General features: G+C 34.9%; 1 protein-coding gene across 1 annotated transcript; it reads left to right on the top strand.

Moving 5' to 3' along the window:
• Window positions 1-13,147: 13,147 nt before the first annotated feature.
• Window positions 13,148-23,362, top strand: LOC134378502 (cysteine-rich secretory protein 3-like). Its single transcript, XM_063097681.1, has 7 exons — window positions 13,148-13,270; window positions 16,145-16,261; window positions 16,788-16,875; window positions 18,475-18,620; window positions 19,040-19,134; window positions 21,111-21,199; window positions 23,235-23,362. The coding sequence occupies exons 1-7, from the start codon at window positions 13,199-13,201 to the stop codon at window positions 23,360-23,362; spliced, it is 735 nt and encodes a 244-aa protein (XP_062953751.1). The 5' UTR covers window positions 13,148-13,198.
• The last annotated feature ends 1,077 nt before the right edge of the window (window positions 23,363-24,439 follow it).

Genomic DNA, 24,439 nt, shown 5'->3' with positions numbered 1-24,439 from the left:
ATGGGTGAGACCCAGGCATCAGTATCTTTTCAAGCTGAAAATCTAGGCTATTTTTTAAAATAACAACAATAAATTCCAATGTCTACAGAACTTGAGGGGAAAAATTGGTATGCCCTAAAAATTTTTATTTCAATCTATATTATTTTTAATATTTCAAAGCCACAAAATAGAGAGCAAGGGCTTGTATGCCACTCATTTTCATTCTTGAAAAACTTATTCAGTGCTGTACTCAAGCCACATATGAGAAAAATAAGATTAATAAATCACGATACATTCTCTTTTGTGAAGTTCTCTTTCTCATTGCTGGTCTCAAATTTATTATTTCAATTACGGCATTTGAATTTTGCAGATTCTTATGTTAACTATTCTTCTGCTGCTGTTTCTTGCCAAGATATGTATCTCTTGAACCAGAGTCTTCAGGACCAGAGTTCGTACTGTACCCGCACTGTGTCTATCTAAAACTGCCAAAGTTTTCTGCTTTGGACACTGCTGGGTAATTTCTAACTCGTTTCTCTCTCTTTTTTTCGCCCTGAGCCATGAAGGCAGAACTGCAAAGAACACATAATGACTATTATTCTTGCTAGATAAATTTGAGTCATGAGGTTCCACATCTTTAAAATTCATTCTGAACAACTTGAGTAGTTTTTTAAAAAGAAGAAATGGATTTAAAAAATCATTTGGTGGCAGATGATTTTCAAAATTCTAATCTTTATCTCATTTTCCAAATAGGTCATGTAATGTTTCAGTGTTATCTTTGGAGAAAAAAGTCTGAATTCCACTTTGCAATAAGAAGAAACATGTTAGGTGATTTTTACAAAAATAATGCTTTTTAAAATACATTTTTATATTGTGCCCTATGTGATTATAATTATGAAAACCATAGCCATGAAGTTACCTTCTGGTTTTATAATAGAGGAACTTGAGCAACTTTAAAGAGTACTTGCCTGGGAGAAATTTATGCTTCTACTTATTCTATTGATTCTACTTTTTACTTAGAAATTTTTCAACAAATATGTATTAAATTTATATTATATACCTTCAATTATAAGAATTGGCATACATGATTCAGCTCCTGCCATGAAGAAAAAAAAATCTAGTTTTCTCTTTGTGAAAAATTTGGTCCTGTATGTATATTTTATTTGTTGACATTGAATATAAGAACATCAAAGATTTGTTGCTTAACAAAATATGGATACTTCTTTATTAACTTCCCTTCTGTAGTTGTCAGTTAAGCTAAATAACAGAAAACCCACACGAAACAGTATGTAATCCTCAACAAATTACTTTTTAGTTTTATGAACTTTACAATGAGAAATAACTATTTCAATATAATGAAAGTGAATTTTACAAAATCAAAAATCATGGGCTAAACAGGTCTTTTAACACCATTTATTGTAATCTCACCACTTTGCATATACTCTTAACTACTAGTATTTATAGGGCACTGACTATGTGCAAGATAGTGTTAAAAATGTTTTCCATACATCAAATTTTTTGACACTCACAACACTGAGTATTTTTTTTTCCCTATTCTACAGGTGAGGAAACTGAGAAATGGATTAAAACCAAGACTAGCAAGAGTCAGTGGTTTCACAAATAAATACATCCAGTTATCGAGAGAAGCAAGACAGAAGCTTGTTTTCTCTCAGAGACAAACAGAATTTTAGAAGTGGAACAATTTTTAATTTATTTAGTGTACTCTCTCACTTTTCACATAAGTGAGTCATATAGAGATAAATGCCTTCGCTATTCTTTTTATCACATTTATAATATGCATCATTACAATAATGCAACTATTGTCCCATAGTATGGCAGATTCTGTTTAGCTATCACACAGAAATTCCATTCCAGGGACAGTGCCTCTGACCCCCGGTATTGTGGGCGTTCATTGCCAAGCGCCCATATCTGCCCCACTTCTCAAGAGAATTGCTCTTGGCCAATGGGAGCCATCTAGTCAGGGAAGTCTCATTTCCCCACCACCACTAATTACTGGCTAATCAGAGATTTAAAAAGACTGTCCAAGGCACTGCCCTAATTGATCAGCGAAGGCTAGATTTTACCTGAGACCAAATTCAGAACCTGACCTAAAATACGTGTGTGTGTGCGTCTGTGTGTGTGTGTGTGTGTGTGTGTGTGTGTGTACATATATACAGGAGGATACTTCAAAAAGTTCACGGAATATAGAAATAAAAGATAATGCAAATCTTTCCATGAACTTTTTGAAGTACCTCCCTATATATACGTAAATGGCTCATACATTGAAGGATTAAACACATAATTTACAATTCAGTTATTTTACTTATATAATTAGGCATATATGTGATAAGAAGAGATTAGGAAATTAACTGTATGAATTGAGGAAACAAGAGAACAATGCAAATAAATTGACAAACGACCCTTTTCCTAGAAATTAGTATGTCACTAAATTAAATTATTATATAAAAGGATAATTCAACAAAACAACAAATCATTTATAAACCTAATATTCATTCATGAGAGCATAAATTAATACTAATTCTAAAATGCACTTGGATCTATGCCCCTCAATTTTGGGCAATGATACAGAGAACCAGAGATAATCATTTTATTAAAGTCACTCTGATGATCTCTAATAGAACCTGGAGCTTGAACACTTGAATTTCTGATTACATCATACTGATTCTTTCCTATGACACCTGAAAAAGAGTTTTTATAAATACCTCTAAATTAGCAAATCAATCAAACAGAATGCATTTATGAAAACATTTTATGTGCTCAGCAAATATTAGGCTTTAGAGGATATATTAGTCAGCGTTCTCCAGAGAGACAGATACAATAGGATATGCATATAAATATCTGAGAGGGGACTTATTAGAGGTATTGGCTCACGCAATTTTGAAGGCTGAGCAGTCCCACAATAGGCCATCTGCAAACTGAATGCCGATAGCCTGGCTCAGTCCAAGTCTGGAAGCCTCAGAAACGAGAAAGCCAGTGGTATGATTCTTAGTCCAAGGCCAAAGACCTGAGAGCCCAGAAGTGCTGATTGTGTAAGTCCTGGAACTAAAAGGCTGAAGAGCCTGGAGTCCCGATGTCCACAGAAAAGAGAGAAGACTGCATCCCAGCTCCAGTGGAAGCAGAGTGAAGCATTTGCCTTTTTTTCCATTTTTCTTCTCTCTGGGCCTTCAGTGGATGGGATGGTGTCCATCTGGGCAGGTCTTTCCCACCCTGTCCACTCAAGCTTACATGCTAATCTCTTCTGGAAATACCCTCATAGACACACCCCAAAATAATGTTTTACCATGTTTCTATGTATTCATTTATCTAGTCAAGTTGACACCTAAAGTTAACCACTACAGAGGGGATAATTTTAAAATGTTATTAATTCCATTTATTGGGTACAATATCTTATGCCAAGCATTATATTAAAAGTCTAATTAAGCATTCAGTACATATTCAATATACACATATCACATTCTTTAGTCATCAAAGCAAACCTATGATGTGAAAATCCACATTTTATAGCAGAAAAAACTGAAGCTCAGGGAGGTTTCCCAGAGCTGACGGTTTCTAAAAAATAAATGGAAAATAGCAAAATAGCACATTTTGAAAAGCCATGTGGGGAATCACCAAATAATGTCAAAATTTCAGTTAGACAGCAGGCAGTGAAATTTGACACTATTGCTGTGGCAAATCCTGTTTCAGACCTTATTGACTTAGATTTACTTGCACAATCAGAGTTTGCCAAAACAGGAAATAGGTGTCATATATATACTGCTCTAACCTCCTCTCTCTCCACCTTCCTTCTTTCAACAGATATCCTGCTCTGAGAACCAACAGTAAGTGATAACTCCTTCATTTCAAGGTGAGCACTTTATTACACATATATATTTTAACTTTGTCAGTAAATTTATCTATGATTTTCAGAACTTCGTTGATAACTTTTATTGAGAGTAATTATCTTAAGTTAATATACTCTTTTTAAACTAAGAAGGTAACATATAGATAGCTCTATTATTCCCAAAGCACTTTTATCTAATTTGATATTAAAATAGTTTATCTTTTATCCCAAAATAAGTGATATAATTAATTTCCATGTCTATGAATTATACTAGAAATATCTTTCATAGAAAAATGAAAAACTATGGTTATATGTGTGTGCATACTTCCACATCAGCAATTTTTGCTAATATTAACACATACATTTAAGTACAGATATCATTAAAATGAGGATGAAAAGCCATCGCTAATAGCTTTAAATTGGAAATTGGCCAAAACAAAAATAGCACTGAACTTGAGATACAAAATATTTTACTAAAGAAAATCAGCATGAAATACAACCTACCCCCATGAAATGTACTTAAATACAAAAAAAAAAAAAACACACACACACATTGAGAAGTTTTCCAATCAAAAGTCAATTTGCTCAGGCAGACACATTTATGCAGGTAATTTAAATATAATATTTATTGTGTATATTGTATATGAGGAAGCAATTTCCAAGTAAAACTTTATACTCTTTGGCAAAGAAGAAGTGATTCTGGAGAATCAGATATTAGGAGACCACAGAACTACTTAATGACAACATGAAAGGAGTTATTTACCTCTAGAGGAAAGATTTTACTTCTGAAAAGTATTTTAGCGATGCTTTTTTTTTCTTTTTTTTTTTTAGGGGACTATGGCTAAATGCCATCCAGGAAGTTCTAGGAGTACTTACACTATTGCCAGAGAAGATCAGGTGCTGCCTCTTCTGCTAGTTAAAACTAAAACCTAGAATGTTTGCCTGTATGACTAAACATCTGAAGGCAGATCAAATTAAACTGATGCTGAGTTTCAAGCCTAGGAACTGAATGAAGATGCAGTGTGAGGTAAATTGGGGCCCCTAAACTGAGCTCGGATTTGTAAGAAGCAGGAGTAAATTGGGAGTAATAGTATCAGAATGCTCAGGTAATATAAATCAGATACTGCTAAGAATTCCAGTGACCTTGTTTAGCAAATTTAAGTCAAGGGGAGGGACTTTATCCTTGGAAAGGAAAAAAAAGAAGCTTTTTAGGAACTGGCAAGACAGCATTCTTATTCAGATGTCTTTGCAGATTTCCTGCATGATGAAGTCTAGCACTTTTGCAAACTTTGTTATATTGCACAGGCTGCTTTCTGTCTCCCAGATTGCAGTGAGAAGAAAGAAAGTGATCAGAATGAATATTCCATTAAAGTTAGAGAATATTGCACCAGATATTTTTCTGTGCTGTGACTAGTATAAAAATGTATCTATACCTGTAATGCATACATCACACACACATGTGTTAATGCTTTTAATGACAGTTTTTCTGGTCTGTATAATCTAAAACATTTCTGGAATGTTTTAGGAGTAAGCACTTTGAAGCCAGACATTCTGGCTCTATTCCCTGGTTCTATTACTTGAAAGTTTTGTGGTGTTTCATTATTAAATCTCTGATCTTAGTATTACCCATCTGTAAATTGAGGTACTGAGTAACATCAATACACTAATACTCACTCAGGTTGTTCTAAGTTTTAAATGAAGCCCATAAAGAGGGGACACAGTGCCTGCCACAAGATACAGTATCACTATATCTGCGGCATTATTGTGTGTGGCTTACTTAGGGCAAAGAGTTATGACAAGAGTTGTATGTAAATCATGTTGTCTATTACAGATTTAATCCATCTGTATTTGCCTTTAGGTAATGCTTTAAAAAGACCTGGTTTTATTTTTCTCCATATAGTGAACCGGTTTTCCTAATACCGTATACTACAAAATCTGTTCTTCCTCCAATGCTTTTTAATGCTACCTTCTTTGGTCTGTCTTTTAAATTTTCTATTTACCTCCATCAGTTCATTTATCTGTTCCTACAGTAATATCAAATTTTTGTCAACAAGGATTTGAAGTCTTTTAAAAGGTTACTTAGTTGCTCATAAGCCAATCAGAATTTTTTTGGAATTACAAATAATTATCAAATTAATTTAACTATTATTGATACCTTTATTATGTTAACACCATTAAAGAGCATGAAGAAAAAAACACCTATTTATTCAGATCTCTTATAGTGTTCTTTAGTATTAGAGTTTTAAAGTTTTCTCCAAAAAGGATTTTAATTCTTGGTCATTTCCTAGACACCTTATAGTTTTTGTTGCTATTATGAGTGTTTTTTTTTTTAATTTTATTTTTCTAGTTGAGTGTTTCAGGTATACAGCAAAGGTATTTTTGTAAGTTGTTAGTGCATCTAGCAAACTTATTGATTATGATGAGTTAGTATCTTGTTAGGATTTTTGCATTTCATTTATAAAATGAACCTATGTATTATTTACCATTATCCTTATCTGTTTGAGAAATCAATTCCGGAATCTACTTCCTGCCACTCTTCAGGTTGCACTTTAGGGAGAAACAGTATTGAGAGGACCTAGTCATGCTAATTTGCAATCAAAGATTGTAATAACACTGGAGAGTGCTATCCATATCTTTACTTTTATCAGTTCTTCACTCCTGATATTTTTATTGTTTCCCTGATGCTATCTTGCTGACCTGTAGCACCTGGGACAAGTGCCTGTTTTGTTGCTGCAGAATTTTGTAATAAAGGGCAATCAACGATTGTCTGAGGCAAAAGCAAGAACTAAAAGGCATTACTTTCACTGCACCCTCTGGTCAGCCACTGCCCTTGATGCAAAACTACCCTCCACTTCACATTCACCACACACACACATACATACATACATATATACATACACACACATGCCACGTGCATACACAGACATATCACACACAACATGCACACACACACCCTACCACACACATACACACATACCACACACACACAGCCTCCCACACACATACACACCACACACACACACCCTTCCACACACATACACACCACACACACACACCCTACCACACACATACATACACAGATGTACCACACACACACACTCACATCCATAACTCATGTACTAGAGGTCATGAGAGACTTTATTCTCCTCAAGTTTTCTCACTGTCTTTTTGGTACTGTCTTGAATTTTATGTTTCCTTCTCACTTCTATAATTCCTTCAGAGTTAATTTGGGGATGGCAGAAAAAAGTCAGCCTACTTTGACATCCTGACTGGAATAGAAGCCAAAATCTTGCTTTTTAAATGGACCTTTAAGGGATTCTCCTCTTAGCAATTAAGCAAAATTTTCCTATTTTATAATTTACAAATGCTTATTCCCACAAAGTGGACAGCTAAGGCAAGATATGCCTATACAGATTTTGTCAATAAATGGTTTTTATCAGTTAATATGCAGTGATATTATGTCATTTGGGAAAATAACATCTTTTCTTTTTCAAGCAAGTGTTTCAATCATAGTGGTGGTCCTAACAGCAGTGTGAAGGAGCGACATGTTACAGTTTAATTGTATCACATACATTCATGCATCAGAAGGATATAATCTGCTCTGCTGTAGATCTGTAATTAGGTAGTAATAAACCATCAGCACATGAAATTGTAAATCTTTAAATCCCTGGATTTGGCTTTTCTCTGATGCCACTTAGAAAAATTGCTGATCTATTTGAAAAAGGGAAAACACAGAAAGCAGAGTAGAAAACCATATAAAAAGAAGGACTCAGTGACTTGCATGTAGCAAAATAACTCTTGTAAAGGAAATGAATTAAAAGGAATTTAAAATTAGTTCCTAGGAAACAGCAGAGGAAATGTATAACAACACACATTTAGAAATTATATACATGCATGTGGATGACAGGAAGAAAAAATTATTTTTCCTAATTATTTCTAATGCCTTCTCTGAGAATCTACCAAATGGAACTGCAAACAAACCATATTCCACTGGCACCTGCTATTTCCAGCAGCTTCTGGGGAAAAGGGTGGAGTACAGCTAACTGCTTTGGTCTTACAGCTGATGATGAATCTATATCATATTTGAAATGTTTACTCCCAGAGCCCTGAATCATGCTAGATTCTTCTTCGTCTCTCTCCAGAAAACAATGGAACAGGCCAGGGCAAAAGAAAATAAAACTTGCCCCTCCACTTTTAGACACATGTGAAAATTCAAACAGCTCACACTCTGGGTATCTCAGTGATGGGCTCCCCTAATAATATGCTAGTACTCTGAGGGCGAGAACCATGTCTTGTTCATTTGATTACATCCAGCAATATCTAACACGCTGTTCTGGATAGAGTGCGTGAAACTTGAGCAATGTCTGTTAAAGGAAAGAAGAATATTTAATTGTCTTTGACTTACAAAAATGAAGAAAGATCTATTTTTCTCTTTTGCTGTCAAATTCTACATGAGGCCCACTTGAGGCCATTTTGCCAGAGAGATATGCATGCCTGAGGGAACTGGGTTAAGAGCGGGTCCTCTCCTCTGGAGATTTAGAAAGTCTCTTACTGAGCAAGTACAGAATGAACAATTCTTAGGCATAGGCATTTACAGGAGTGAGAAGATGGTAATCTAACCTTTCCAAACTCACAATTTAGTTATGGAAAAAAGCACATGAAGAAAATGAGGGAAATAACGCCCTGTACATAAATCTGTACAATTGAATCTATCTAATAAAAAATTTACAGTGTGGACTTTAAATGCTCCTATCCAGGAACAAGATTACTACTTTTTGAGTTAGCATGTGAGTTTTGCTGGGGAGAGGGACTTAGAAATGTTCTTGAAGGATGTGGCTGTAATCCAGGTTTGAGGATTAACATGATCAAAGGCATAAGAGGAATAAGATCAAAGGATAATGAAAGTATCAACAAAGAGACTGTCCTGGCTAGAATTCTGAAGGAAAGATTGCCTAATGATGTCACAGGTTGAGTTCACCAGATAATGGCAAAATCTGAGACACAGGAAGTTTATTAAGAAATGCACTTGGGATCAATTCCCAAGGAAGAGAAGAGAAGGAAGCAAGATTAGGCAGAGGTAAAAATCAAGGTGTGATGTACTTGTAGGCTTCAGCCAACCCCATGAGTAATTCTGAGGCTAGGCTGAGGTTTCAGAGTTGTCTCCAGCTGGGGCAAAGAGGTCAGACCTTTTTACCCCAAATCCACCAATGGATGAGGCTATCATGGGTAGTTGAGCATGACTTTAGGCCAGGAGGCTGTCTTCAACAAAAGCAATCCCTGAAAAGCCTGTCAGCTGAGGAATTTCTGCTGGCAGCACTCCGAGCCAAGGAAGCAAGCATACCAAATAATCATAAAAATAATAATGTCAATGCTAGGACTTATGTGCATATAATTACTTTTATCTTTCACCAGCTTTCACATTATTATTTCCTCCAACCTCACAAGAACCCTATGAGGTGACCCTATGTCACCATTATTCTAACTTGACAAATGAATATTTTCAATTTTATATAACCAGTTAGAGAGGAGCTAGGTAAAACAGCATCATTACCAGTAACACATATCCCAGATTCGTAATGATAAGGAGCTCTTTCCTTTATATCACCTGGTGCCAAAGTTTAGGTTTACTCAATATGGGGCCAGGTATTTTTGAAACCTAAAAGTGCCTCTTTGTGACATTAAATTTGTGTGTCTGCTTTATACAAAATAAAAATAATAATTTTCCTCCATGTTTTTCCTTTTTTGCCTTCAAAATTTTTGTCCTGTTCTACTTCATTTGTTCCACCTACAAACTACAGTGTAAACACAGTCAATATTCTCATACTGCAGTGAGCGAAATCTTAATAATACAGAAGATCTTAAATTTCTAAAACATTGTAGAAACACTTGTGTAATTTTTATACCTTAGAAGGACATGTCATCAGTTTTGTAATTCCCATTCCAATTTTCTCCCTTGCCATTCTTGTTACTAAATAGACAAAAATATATCTCTAAAATGTCCAGCCAACAAACTTTCCCCATTATTTTGACCAAGTTACACAATAAGGGTCATCATAATGGAGTATATTTTTAATTTAAGATGGATATTCTAAGAAAATATTATTTGAGCTCTCCAAGTCACAGGAGTCTTATTTTATATTCGAAGAGCAACAGAAAAGGATAAACTTAATTGTTCATATTATATTTTTTCTTTCTAATTTTCTCAAATATGTGTTCAGTAATCTACCAGCTGTTTGCCATCCATTAAAAGATTTATAATAATGAACAACTTTTTTGTCAAGGCAGAAAATACATTAAATGCTTTCATTTTTACCTGGAACCCTGTGTCCCAAAAAAGTACAATATAGTTAGTGGAAAATGAATATTGAGGTTAAAAGAAAACTTGGATTCTGTCTCAGCTATACATTAACTAGCGATGAAACTGTCAGGAGGTCACTTAATATCTCTGCACTTTTGTTCCTTCGCTTACATATACAGCATAATTGCCTAACCTATAAGATTTGCTAGATTGCCAAAAAGTAACTGAAATAATAGGTTTAGCAAAGTCAGCAGTACTTTACCAAGAGTTGATAATCTCTTTTTAATAAAGATTTCCCCCTTTGCAAATTACTGTAATTACAATAACATATACTCATTATAGATTGTGGGAAAGAAAAGAAAGTCTTACTACATCAAAATAAATTCATTATTTTGTATTTCTGTTTAGTCTCTTTTGTTCTTTGCCTGGCTTTTTGTCTTATCATTAGTTTTGTAGGAGGAGGGGATGAAGTACAGTTTCTGTGACTCTCCTCTAAGAGATTCATAATGCATGTATTCTCAGATCTCCCTATACCTTAAGGTATATTGATGAATACAACTATGCAATAAAATGTCCTCTGGCATATCTTAAAATTGGCCCAGAATACCTGTCTCATAGAATTGTTGTCATATATCAGTGAGAAAAATAAAGATGCATTGAGATATGTATGCTGGACAGTAGCAGGAAGTAACCGCCTCTCTTGGTGCCTTGCTTGAACACGACTGCCACAATGCAGGTCTGTAGCTCCAGAAGACTTCAAACTACTACATATTATAGACCTTGCAACTCACTCAAAAATAATCTAACCTTCAGATATATGAGAATGTGTATCAGTTTGGTTGGGCTGCATAACAAAATTCTACAGGCTGTGTTTTGAACAACAAAAATTTATTTTCTCACAATTCTGGAAGCTAGAAGTCTGAGATCAAGGCGCCAGCATGTTTGATTTCTACTGAGGGCTGTCTTCCTGGCTTGCAAATACCTGCCTTCTTTCTGTGTCCTCTCATGGCTTCTTCTCTGTGTGTACATGGAGAGAGAGATTCAGAGAAAGAGAAAGAGAGACACAGAGACAGCATGCTCTGGTGTTTCTTCTTATAAGGATACCAATTCTATTGAGACAGTATATCAAGTCTTATGACTTCGTTGGGCCTTAATTACTTTCTTAGAGGCCCCATCTTTAAACACTCGGAGTACAGCCACACTGGGATTTAAGGAATCAACACATGATTGGTGGCAGGGGGTACAAAGGAGATACGTTAATAAGGGGATATTTATAAAGGTGTAGGCAGAGTTTAAGGAAACCAGCAAGGACTAATGCACTAGTACCCCAGTAATAGTAAGAGTTGGGAGCTATTCCTGCTCCTGAATGGGCAATGTGAAGAAGTCATTCCTAAAATCTAAAGAGAGTAACTATGTAGATAAAACCATGGAACATTTGGTACATAACAGATGACTAAGGATCTACCATGTGCTATAAGGCGTTGTGCTTTTTTAAAGTTAACTTTAAAGCATAAACATTTTCCTTGTTACAAAACCAACATGAGTGTATAGTGCTTTTTATGTCTAATATACTGCAATAAGAGGATGTATTCTAATTTACTTAGACATTTATCTCCCTATTATTGGGCATGTGATGAATATATGATGTTTTTACACTTATAAATGTTTATCCTTATAATATGATAAAAGCTTTTCCAGTATAGTTAGTTATTTCCTTAGGATTCCATGAAGTTGCTTTTGTGAGGCAAAGTATGTAAAGATATTAAGATATTAACACAGAGTTAGTAATCCCTTAAAAGCAACAAATCAAATTATTACCTTCTGTTTTAAGATCCCGAAAAAGAATGTTGCCTTTTTGAAATGTGAGAAGTGGTACCAAAGATAAAGGTTTCAGTGGGAATGAATTAGGACACTGGCTGCATGAGCAAAGTTGAGGAGAGTGGTTTAAAAGAATGAGAGAAAAGCACATCCTTATTAGAAGGTTTACCTAGCATTCTAAGAATGGCAAGTGTATCAGTCAGAGTCCTGACAGGAAATAAAAGGTATATGCTAACTTCTAATTCAGAGATGTTAAAGGGATCCTTATAAAGATGTAGGCAGGGTTTAAGGAAACCAGAAAGGGCTAAAGCAGTAGTACCCCAGTAACAGAAACAATGGGGAACTATTCCTGCTCCTGAATTGCAATGTGAAAAAGCCATTCCTAGAACCAAAAGAGAGTAGCTACACAGGTTAAGACTGTAAACTGGGGGGGAAGAGGGTAGGATGTCATTAGTATTTATAGATATGCTTCAAGGGCTTCAGTTAAATACTTGTTTGTCCCTTGTTGTTCCCTGTATTAGTCAGGGTTCTCCAGAGAAACAGAACCAATAGGATATGTATATAAGTGTGTAAGTGTGTGAGAGGGGACTTAGGGGAATTGGGTCATGCGATTGTTAAGGCTGAGGAGTCCATAGGCATCTGCAAACTGGATGTTAGAAATGTGGCTCAGCCCAAGTCCAGAAGCTGCAGCACCAGGGAAGCCAATGGTGTGATTCTCAGTCCAAAGCCAAAGTCCTGAGAGCTGGGAGTGTCACGGGTGTGAGTCCTGTAACCCAAAAGCTGAAGAGTCCTGAATTCAGATGTCCATGAACAGGAGAGAAGCGTGTATCCCAGCTCCAGCAGAAAGAGTGAGAGATTCACCGTTTTCTTTGTTTTTGTTCTCTCCGTGCCTCCAGTGGATTGGATGGTGCCCACCCATATGGAGGGCAGGTCTTTCCCACCCTAATTACTCAGGCCCATATACTAATCTCTTCTAAAACACCCTCAGAGACACACCCCAAAATAATGCTTTACCACATTTCTATATACTCCTTAAGCTAATCAAGTTGACACCTAAAATTAACCATCACATCCCCTTGGAGGTGTGCTTCTGCAGCAGAATCCACTGTCATCTTTCTGGCACCATGTGACAATTCTTCTCTTGTTACATTACAAATAAATTTGGTATAGCAGAGATTATTAATTTTTTCTCCCATGTTCTCAGATGTTCGTGCACTAGACATTTTAATGCAGGTCTTTGTTCCCTTTGTTTTGTTTTCCCAGCAATGACATTATTGCTGGTGTTCCTGTTCCTGGCTGCTGTGCTGCTTCCGTCCTTTCCTGCAGGTGCATATGAGGTATGCATGAGGTTGGAAATCTTTTCAGAACAATTCAGGCAACTGTGAGGGATAGCAAGCTACAAGATAAATCTTCAAAAGTGAAAAGGGCTGGAGTGTCTGCTCCATCACAAAGTACTCATTGGTAGCTCAGGGTAGTTAACATAACTAAATTTAAAGTTGTGGTGACCAATATGGTAGCTCCTAGCCACATAAAGGTATTGAACACTGAAAATATAGTTTGTCTATATTGAGATGGGCATAAATTTAAATACATAGCAGTTTTAAATGCTTAGTGCAGAAACAAAAGGTAAAATATTTCATAATAAGTTTAATATTGATGACATAATGAAATTATAATATTTTGGATACATTAGTTAAGTAAAATATATTATTAATATTAACTCCATCTGTCTACTTTTTTCTTTCTCCAAATAGCCACCAAAAAATTAATGTACATATGATGTTTGAATTATATTACTATTGGTTAGCACAGATCTCTAGGTTTAAAAGCTAATAAAACTCCTGCCCCAAGACCTTTTCTGATTTCCTTTTATTTAATCCATTTCAATGTGATACTCGCACAAAAATAACAATATATTCATAAAATCTTAAATTAGCAAAACTTTCACATACATTGCCACATCTAGTTTTTATTGTTACTATGTAAGAATAATTAGATCTATTTTTTTAATTAAAAAAAGGAAATTTACTAAGCTTATTAAGTGTTTTCTTTCTTTCTTTTTCTTTTTCTTTTCTTTTTCATACTCTTAAAATAAGCATGAGCAGTGGCCAAATGCTCTATTTATTTCTGATATGCTACTTTGCTTTAATGATCCCAGAAATAGGATCAGTCTTCAAAGCTACAGTGTGTAGTGCCTGTATAAGGTGTTTATCTCCTGGCCAGAGAGTCTCTGGATGTGAAGAGCTTTGTTCAGTGCTGTTTGTTCTCGCATCCTCCTGTAACTAGGCATATGACAATAGCTAGGACTCCTCAGACTGGAGAATCCTGGCACTGGGTTCAAGCCTCATTTGATATTCAGAAGTATAGTCATTGTGTTACCATAGTGAAATCATCAATCTAGAGACAGTGTATTCATCACATAGGGCTTTATTCAACTAGTTTGATGTCTTTCTAATGTCTTTCCTAAAAAGATTGTATTTTATGGATTGCCCTATTACCTCTCTGGTCTGTCTCCTGATCTTCATTTATAAAATTAGTAAAAAGTGAGATATCAGAGAGATTCAGAATCATCTTTTGTGAAACTTTCCCTGACCTAGAGCAAGGATAACTGATCTCTTCTTCCTTTTTATCTTATAGATATCTCCTATCGGTTTTGTTATCATAATGTGGCATTGTAATTATTTATGTACAATTACAAATACTTATTTATGTGTAATTATTTATTTGTTGGATATATTGCTTATCCAATATGAACTCTCTTAGTATAAATACACACCATATTTTACCAATTGTATTCTCAAAACTTTTTATATTTCCTGTCACCTAATAAAAGCTCTATTGAAACTGATTTTCTAAAAAAAACCGCAAATGCATCTTTTCTTCAACAGAATGCTTATCTCTTCTTCAACAGGATGTTTGTTATGTTTTAACAAAGCAAAGTGGGGTAAGAAGCAGGATATAATTACTTCTGCTTTCTCTGGTACCAACTATGATGTGTTTTGAAATGAAACTACTTTAAACATATTTTTGAGGTCAATAGGAAATATCCAGGGATGTTACTTTATGCTTCGATGTAATGCACAGATCAGCCACTAGTGATATTTGATAGGTGCATTCTTTCTAACTTAGGAGTCAGTGGGCATAGCTGTGCTGGGTCTGTTGGCACAATGGCATATAGCAATGCTTTCCGTCTTTAGGAACACGAAAGCAGGAGAGAGAAAGGGACGTATAATAGATAATGGCAATAAAATGTGGTCAGACCTATGAGTACAGAACTTGGAGAGCCTTGAGGGAACTTGGTATGGGGGGAAGGATGGATAACACCCCAATATGTCAAATCTAAAAGGAGCCCTTTTGTTTAGATTTATAACTCAAAATCTTGCTCATCCCTATAAAACATCACATTCTTGAGTAAATTTAGATAAACAAATTGCTCTTCTCTTTTGTGCCAACAATTTACACAACTCCACTCTACTCTTCAGACCCACACACGCACTAAAATATAAATGGAAAATATCAGCACCTGACTTAATAATTTATCAGTTACATCTGTGTTAATAGAAACAAAGTCAGCAATATTCCATTAGTTGAATGACTTCACTCCCTTCAAATTGCCTTGGAGATTTTTTTTTTCGTGCAGTAAAACTATCTTTTGAGTTATCTCATGAAATTTGCTACATAATACATAAAACTGTTTTACTAGAGTACTGAAAGCGACACATGCACTTGCACTGGGCCTAAGTACTCTTTCTCCAAAACTGGACACTGTGTCAGGTGGAAACCTACCCTAAAGTCTAGGATGAATCATGTGCCCCGCCCCCATCCTTACCACTCAATTAAGCAACAGCTTAATTGAGAATGAATGTCTCAATGGTTCTAATCGTGTACCTTTGTCACTATAAGATATTATCACTCATATATCTAGAAAAATCACATTGAGACCTCTCTTAACACCAGAAATTGGCCTTTGGGGCCTCAAAGGAGTTTTTAATTTGTGATGCCATAAATTATATCCCATTGTCAAAGCTTCAATCTACTACTTCTCTATTTAAAAGCCATAGCTTGGGCTCAGATTTATTGGCAGTGCTTACCAATTGGCTTAAACTGAACACTTTTAAAAAAATGATCTCTTTTCCCTTGAAATGACTTATTCACTATTATACTTAATTTTGAAATATACTAAAATTAATTCTAATTTTATTTTTCTTTAGGATTCAGATTTTCCTGCTTTGTTAACCACTCTAAGCCAAGTACAATCAGAGATTGTAAATAAACACAATGAACTAAGGAAAGCAGTCTCTCCAAGTGCCAGGAACATGCTAAAGATGGTAAGAGGCAGTGATATGAGGAAAGTGGCTTGAGCCAGCTGTGCTAAGAGCAGGCAGCTGGCAACTAACATCTTTTAATAACATTATGGCTTATGAAGTTCACATGTCTCTCAAATGTATTCGGGGGGGGGGGAGGAACCAGGAATGAAGTAGCTAGCCTCAGCTCATTTCTGTTGGAAAAATAATCTTAATACCACCACGTTTATCTATATTTAGAGTAGGACCATTGCAAAACATCTTCAGATGTTCCTGCTGTGCTATCATAAATAATTAGAGCATTAACTTATCTTAGATTTTTTAATTATTTAAAGTTATTTGAAGTAAACATACTAACTATATTATTTTGTGGAGCAGAAAAAGGCACATCAAAAAATGTATTTTTGATTGTAATGAAAATCAGAAGGTGCCTGTATAGAAATTTTTAAATGATATAGATAAACCTATCAATCTGATTATAAAGCTTATGTACCTTTGAGGTTTGAGTCACTAAGTGTATATCTTTTTTTTTTCCCCCTCCTTGTTTTAGAGATGGAGCAGTGCGGCAGCAGCAAATGCCCAAAAGTGGGCAGACAACTGCAAATATGAACACAGTGACTCAGATTTTCGAAGAACCAGTATGTAAATTAATAAATATTTGTTGAATAAATGAACAAATAAAATAATAAGTGACCATTTTATCATGTTGCATTAAGAAGACTTTGTAAATAAATGTTGCTTCTAATGCTGCCTTATATTTCTATATGTAGAGATAACTCTGAGAAACACTATCCTGTGCTTACTGAGTGTTTTATATTTCACAAAATCTGTCTCACATAGTATCACATCCCAACTAGCTCATGAGTAAAGCAGATCATGGATCATTTTTTCTTGTTTTAAAGATCAAATATCTGGAGTAAAAAGATTGGTAATTAGTATCACATATGGAATATTTGAAATGAGAATTTCTGACTTTTAACTCAGTACCCTTTTCATGATATTATGCTGCCTATTCGTGTTTTGAAAGCTTTAATTTTAATAAAATATGTTGAATTTTGTCAAACTCTTCCTAGATTTTATTCAAAAATATTTAACATTTGCACTTACTTTTACTGTTTCTTTTTAATTTTTGATGACAATAAGTCTAGTCTTTTGTATGTTTGAGGTACCTACAATGCATCCTATATTATACGAAAAAATAACCTATAAGACATGACCTCTATATCAAGGAACATAAAATCAATGAGATAAAATAGCATACTGATGAACTATTAGATAAATTATTGAATTGTCAAAAATGGCATAGATAAAGGCAAGCCCTATTTGAAAGAAACAAATTATCTGCCAGTTTTAGAGTTAGAACTGCCATTGTTGTATTTTTTATACTATAACTTTAATACAATTATGAAGAGTGACTATATTCAGTAGAAGACTAAAAGAAATGGTGTTAAAGATTCCAATCTACTGTTAAAATCTTAGCTTCTTTCTTTCCCCTTAAAGGAGCTATCCAAGAGTAGTTAGTTTATGCTCTCTTTAAACAACATGAAGACATTACATTTCAAGCCATCCAAATATAAATATTAATTGCAGGGACTGAAAAAAATATTGAAATGTTTCTAGGCTGCAAGGCACTCTTTTCCTAATTCTTAAAGGAGACTTTATCCTGTGATGTTGATTTGCTGATTAAGGGGAGTTCCATAAATTTTTAAACTTTGTCCTTTCTGGTGTCATTTGCTTCATGCTTGAGGCATTTAAAGACTGACTTTAAGCCTTTTTTCAAAGGTCACACAAAATAATAATCCTGAACATTTATTAAGATTCCTATATATGAAAATCTCTAATGAGTATGAGGTAGAGCAGGAAGAAATTACAAGAGTTGGTCTCCAGTTTCAAGACACTTACAATACAAAGCTGAGGGTACAAGAGGCACACACAGGCAGAGAATCTAATGTGTGGATGAATGAGTCCAGGGAGAGGAGATATTAAAGAAAAAGAACATCTCCATCTACTCAAAGTTTTGCATGTAGAGACCAGCTTCAATGTGTTGGGCACATCTGTCTTCTACTTAGCTTGTAGCTGGTGTGGACCTGAGACACCCTCCTTATGTATTAATCAACAGTTAGCAACCATGAGCACTCTGTTTGAAGAGCAGGGACTGCCTTGTGTGTGTGTGTATGTCTGTATTTTGCCATTGCATGCTTTAAACCTTTCCTCATGGATGGCCTGTTTCTTCTTAGGTTTAAGCTGTGGCGAGAATCTCTTTATGTCAAGTCACCCCACTTCATGGTCCTATGCAATCCAAAGCTGGTATGATGAGTACAGTGACTTTGCCTATGGTGTAGGGCCGAAGACTTCCAATGCAGTAATTGGACATTATACTCAGGTAAGGGAAAGAGATGAAAATCCCAATGCCATACGTTCCCTAAAAAGAAAGATTCTCCAAATTTTGACTGATTCCAGTGTTGTATTTGAGGAAAGATCTCAAATGGATATAAAACAATTTTGGCATTTGGTGGGTATTTCAGCTGTGAGCTGTCATTTTTCAATAGTCTGCAGGATCTTAGTAGGGAAACTGTATTTTTCTAACAGTCTAAATAGGTAAAGTAATGAACATACATGGAAATGTAATATTTTAAAGTTTTTTTTTAGCTTAATTCAATAATTTAACTAAATATATTCATAAGGCATATGAAACAAAGTATGCCAGTAACATTCTTTTGAGTTTTCTACTTTCTATTATTAGTTTCTTGATATTTCCTTCTTTTCCCATGTTCTCCTGTACCTTCATTGATGTGTCTGCAGGTTGTTTGGTATTCATCTTTCCTTGTGGGATGTGGAATGGCCTACTGTCCTAACTCATCTTTAAAATACTTCTATGTTTGCCAATATTGTCCTGCGTAAGTATACACTTCAGAGTTTCCTTTCAATAATGCCAAACGCAACATAATATTTTTAAATTATCATATAAAAAATCAAACTAAAAAGTATATTTAAGTAAAAGGAAGGGAGATAAACCTTTAGAAAGGCTTTCTAAGCTGAGATGTAGTCAACCAACTTCTCAGAAAGACCATCTTTTCATTTCTAAGTATAATATTCCGAAGCTTTCTTTCCGCATGCCTAAAATGATTTGTCTTTTCTCTCATTTGCTTTTTGCTAGGCTCAGGGTTACTCCATGAGTATATGTAATTTGTGGTTCTCTAGTTTGGTATTATCAGTCCACGCTAAATTTACACACTAGAAAGTGAAAGCTTGACAGTCAGGCAAAGGGTGAAGGTGAGGTGGCAAAAGAGAAATGATATTTCAGTGATTTCAGCCTTTTCTGCTTAACCTGCTTATCTAAAAATGGCATATTATACCATTAAGAAATGATTGAATCTTGAGCCTCAACGGTATTTCTGAGCATATTTCAAACAGTCAAGAAAGGATAGTATCTTAAATCTTTGCCTCTCAGAATTTACCACAAAACACTTTGAAAGAACCATCCATGAAGATCTTGATTTATAGGAGAAAACCCACTCCTTCCTTAAGCAATATATTTGAGCTATACAAAAAATTCCCATAGATATATGTTAGTTTTAATTTCTTTTTAATATTTGAAATTATTCACCACTGAAGGGAGGGGTTTCCACCAATCCAAACTTCCTATGTGATTTATTTTAAGGCTGTAGATATAACTCAGGTGATGTAAGGTTTCAGTTTGAGAAATATGACCTTTAAAGTCATTTTTAGCAAGGATCTATTGGTGTTTATTAGAGAAAATTGAAGGGCCCTAGGAGAATACACCCAAATGCCTGACCCTCATCAGGGTGCATCTGGATTCAGGCAACTGAAGTAAAGTTGTATTAAGTAATGAGAGAAAGCAGGGGAGAGAGAACTTCCAGAGCACTTTTACATCTATTTCACAATTTGTTCAAGTGCTCACACACTCATACAGCTGTTCTCAGTGTGAACTGTTTACCTGCATTGCCTTAAACCCTTGACCCACTTGGTGCAACTGAGACGTTGATTCCCTTGTATTTTAGGTTGTAATGACCAATAGGACAATAATCACCAATGGGACAGACTAGTCATTGTAAGACCAATATACTCAGGAGATTGGTGTTAATGAAGCCCTTATTTTTCCCTAACATTCCCATTTTTGATAAACATACAAATCTCACACAGACACCACCTCTAGACATTCCCAAACCTTCCTAAGCACAACTCCCTTTCACAAACAAATACCAAAAATTACTAGAACATCACCACCCCTACCTAGAAGCCAAAAATTACACTGGAGCTTTACTTACCCTAGTTCACATTATAGAAATTATGGTATTTTTCCATTTTTAATTATAAAATTACATTTTACATTAAGTTATTTTCCATCCTGCACTCCAACTTTCCCCAGGAGCTTTCCCTGTCTTTCTAGGGGTATGTTTTACTCCAGCCAGCACTTTGGGGTGCACTGCTCTTAGTAATTTGATTGACTTTACTGGAGTTGAAGGGATTTTTTTTTTTAATTTTATTTTGTCGATATACATTGTGGCTGATTATTGCTCCCCATCACCAAAACCTCCCTCCCTTCTCCCTCCCCCTGAAGGGAGTTTTTGCCACATTGAAATGTACTCTGAAAACCTTAGACTCTAGTTATTCTATTTCAGTTGCTCAGATTCTGAGATTATGGTCAAGGAAGTGAGTAAATGTGTGAATTATTCTCCCACTTTGCATTGTTATCTGAATATATTTTGGGAATGTTAGTTTTTTGGTTACTTGACATAATTAAAAACATTTAATAAATATCCATGTATATTTGGTGACTGATGTTAACCTTGGAGCATAAACTAAACAGAAAAATGAAAGATATTTGACATTTTTTTGTTTCAAATTTCAGTGGTAATGATCTTACTAGAATAAGCACACCTTACAAACAGGGAACACAATGTGCCAGTTGTCCTGATCACTGTGACGATGGACTATGCAGTAAGTTTGAAGTGATTCACTTGCTAGTGCAATAGAATGTCCTTACATTTCTTTTTAAGAATTATAAAATCTTCCGATATAACCACCTTAAACAATGCCTTCATGCAAAAGACAAAAAAAAAATTACTTAATTGAGTATATTTAAATAAAAATGTTACACTGTTCGGTACTTATGTATTATTTGCAATGAAAAGCCTGTTACCATATGTTACCTGTTACCGAAAGAAACATCTATCATCATTGTATATTTGACTATGTTCAGCCCATTACATATTGGCATATATGAAAATGTTTCTGTGAAAATAATTTATTGTAATTAAATATGAAGTTTCCTTTTCAAAGTTAATGCCTTTATACCAAAGGTGGCATTTTTTAAAAAGAACACAAATGCAAATCTAAGGGTGTGAGACCAAAGAATATGGTTCAGTCTGTACAGGCACACCAAATATTGCAATTGCTTATATGCTAATGAGTTCTTCATACTAACTCACTCATTTTCTCCGTGATGTAGTTAGAATTACCAAGTTTAATTTAATGGTTGCTTACACTTCTGTTTGCTAGTAATTTTTATGTATATTCACCAAAAGTCAAAATCAAATCTGTATATAGTATTACCTCACAGAAGCCTCAAAAATATTTTAGCAAAGAGAGGGAGTAAAATAAATATCATACACTATCACATTTCCAATATCATTATGAATAGAACTATGAAGAACTGATATTTTTGTTTATTTGGGATATGTTATTAAAATTATTATGGACAATACAGTTGACCCTTTCACTGACATTTTTACCTTTCAAATACATCCACCTGACTGATTGTAGTATTCTTTCTGGCTGAATTGTATACCTGTAATTCAGAATTGACAATACCAAAGCTGTACGTTACCTAAAAAAGAAAAAGCCATAATACTCATAACTCTACTGAGCGATAATTTGCTAAGAAGCTTGGAATCTATACTATTAGTAATAAGTGGCCACTTGAAAGATTTTAAACAGAAGAGTTACAAGGTAAGAGCTGTGTTTTATAAAGAGCTCTTGGTAGTAGTACAAAGAAAAGATTGGAAGGAAGCCAGCTAGGAGACCTAAAAAATATGGACTCATAAACAAATAGGTATCTTTACTGCATTAGGGCAAAATGAATGCAAAGAAATAGCAGATATGAGAGATACGAAGAAAGTAGAATGGTCAGGTTTTGTTACCTGTGCTTGTTGAATGCTGATAAAAAGCAGAAAGAAGTTCTGGTTGATTCCTAGTTCCTGGTTTGAACTATTTAGTAGCTGAGAGTGTCATTTGTCTGAGACAGGGTGAATTGAATGGAGGGTTATGGGGGGATATCAAAGAAATGTCAAGCTTGTAGGTAGGATGATGAATTTAGCTTGAGATTTGTTTAGTTTGTGGCCACCGAGGAACATCCAAGTAGAAATTTCCAGTAATCATAGTGACATTCTCACCATATTTTACATTTTCACATCTACATCTTCCCATAATGATTACTTACTCTTGAGTGAAAGATTGGTGGCACTAGAGTCTACAGCAACCATGTCCAATATAACTTTCTGCAATGATGGAAACGTTCAATAGTTTCACTGTCCTGTAAAGTTGTCCCTAGATACATTGGCTATTGAGCACTTGAAATGTACCTGGTGTCCCTGAGGACTTGAAATTTTAATTTTATTACATTTAATTAATTAAAGTGTAAGTTTAAACAACCACATGACTAGTGGCTACCATTTTGGATAATGCATTTCTAGAGAGATTCGTTGAAATTAATTTTACTTTGCTTTTTAAGTGAGAAAAGTATGCCAATTCATCTTAGAGATATTTCGGATAGTTCAAATTTAAAAAGAAGTGATGGATTAATCAGTGAGTTTAACTAAGGAATCTAATGTGTCCCTCCAGAAATGAAATGGTCATCATAGTGTAATGATGCCAACTTGTTTGCTCAATTCCCTTCTTCCCATTCACATTGAATTTATTGTTTGTATTTCTGCTATGGAGGAAGTGATAATAAATTTCCTTGTTTTTATTCCAGCCAATGGTTGCGAGTATGAAGATCGCTATAGTAACTGTAAACAATTGAAGACGTCATTAGGCTGCACATATGAATTGGTTAAGAACGATTGCAAGGCCTCCTGCAAGTGTAGCAACAAAATTTATTAAATGCCCAATACATACTGAGCAGGGCTATGTGGAGAAAATCCACATCATCTACTTAGATTTGACACATACTAGACAGAAAATTGTAGACATGTTAGTTACAGATTTGATTCCAAGCAGCAATAAATCTTTTCTTCTGGATCTACTTTTTATTCCACAAAAATCTTTTTTTCTACAACCAGTTAAAAGCTAACATAATCTATGATAACAATTTTGGATTTGGATAAATAATTTTGTGATTTAAATTTAATGAATTTAATAAAGTTGAGAATTCTGAAAGTTGTATTCTTTTATGACTAATATCACTAAAACCCTGGATTGAAAGTGAGAATCATGCTCCTAGAACAAAATGTACAAAAAACCAGAATGTGATGTCATTGTCACATGAGTCCTGGGCTACAGTTGTCTTTCCTAAACATCTTCAAAGCAGTGTTCCCATATTCTGTCTTTGATTCCTCCTCACCCATTCACCCTCCTTCCCATTCATCTGGCTCCCATTTACAATTAAGTTGAAACTGTTCTTCCTAAAGTAACCTCAACTTTCATTTTGCCAAAATCAGTGAAGACTTTTGATTCCTCATCTGCATACATTTTCAGTAGAATATGATCACACCTTTCTTTTTAAAACTCCCTTCTCCTAGACAAATTTTCCTTAAAAAAGAATTCAAAATAATATACATAAATACTCTCCCCTCAAGGAGGTAGAATTCAGTCTTCTCTCTTTTGATTCTGAACTGAATTTGTGACTCCCTCCCAAAGAGTAGAGTACGGAAAGGGAAAAATAGTAACTTTATAGTGGAGAAACCTGGCAATTGCCGTCTTAATCAAGTGATCAAAATTATTCCTGAGGATAAGTGATGTGGACTCATGTACTTCAACCTCTGAGTTATTCTTTCTAAAAATTCATAGTTCCAGTCTAGTCATGAGCTAAAACCTCAGGCAAGCCCAAACTGAGGAACATTCTACAGATCACCCCTGAGATAATTGAGAATACTTCTCAAAACTGTAAATATCATAAGAAATAGGAAATTCTGAGAAACAGTCACAGACTACAGGAGACTACAAAAACATGAGAACTAA

This window comes from Cynocephalus volans, chromosome 5, assembly GCF_027409185.1.
Source record: "Cynocephalus volans isolate mCynVol1 chromosome 5, mCynVol1.pri, whole genome shotgun sequence".
Classification (NCBI taxonomy): domain Eukaryota; kingdom Metazoa; phylum Chordata; class Mammalia; order Dermoptera; family Cynocephalidae; genus Cynocephalus; species Cynocephalus volans.
This window is presented reverse-complemented; position numbering and strand designations above follow the sequence as displayed.

Coding starts and splice junctions, on each gene's coding strand:
- LOC134378502 (XM_063097681.1), top strand. CDS start 13,199: ATGACATTATTGCTGGTGTTCCTGTTCCTGGCTGCTGTGCTGCTTCCG. Junction 16,262..16,787: donor CCAGGAACATGCTAAAGATG/GTAAGAGGCAGT, acceptor TCCTTGTTTTAG/AGATGGAGCAGTGCGGCAGC. Junction 19,135..21,110: donor GTTTGCCAATATTGTCCTGC/GTAAGTATACAC, acceptor TTCAAATTTCAG/TGGTAATGATCTTACTAGAA.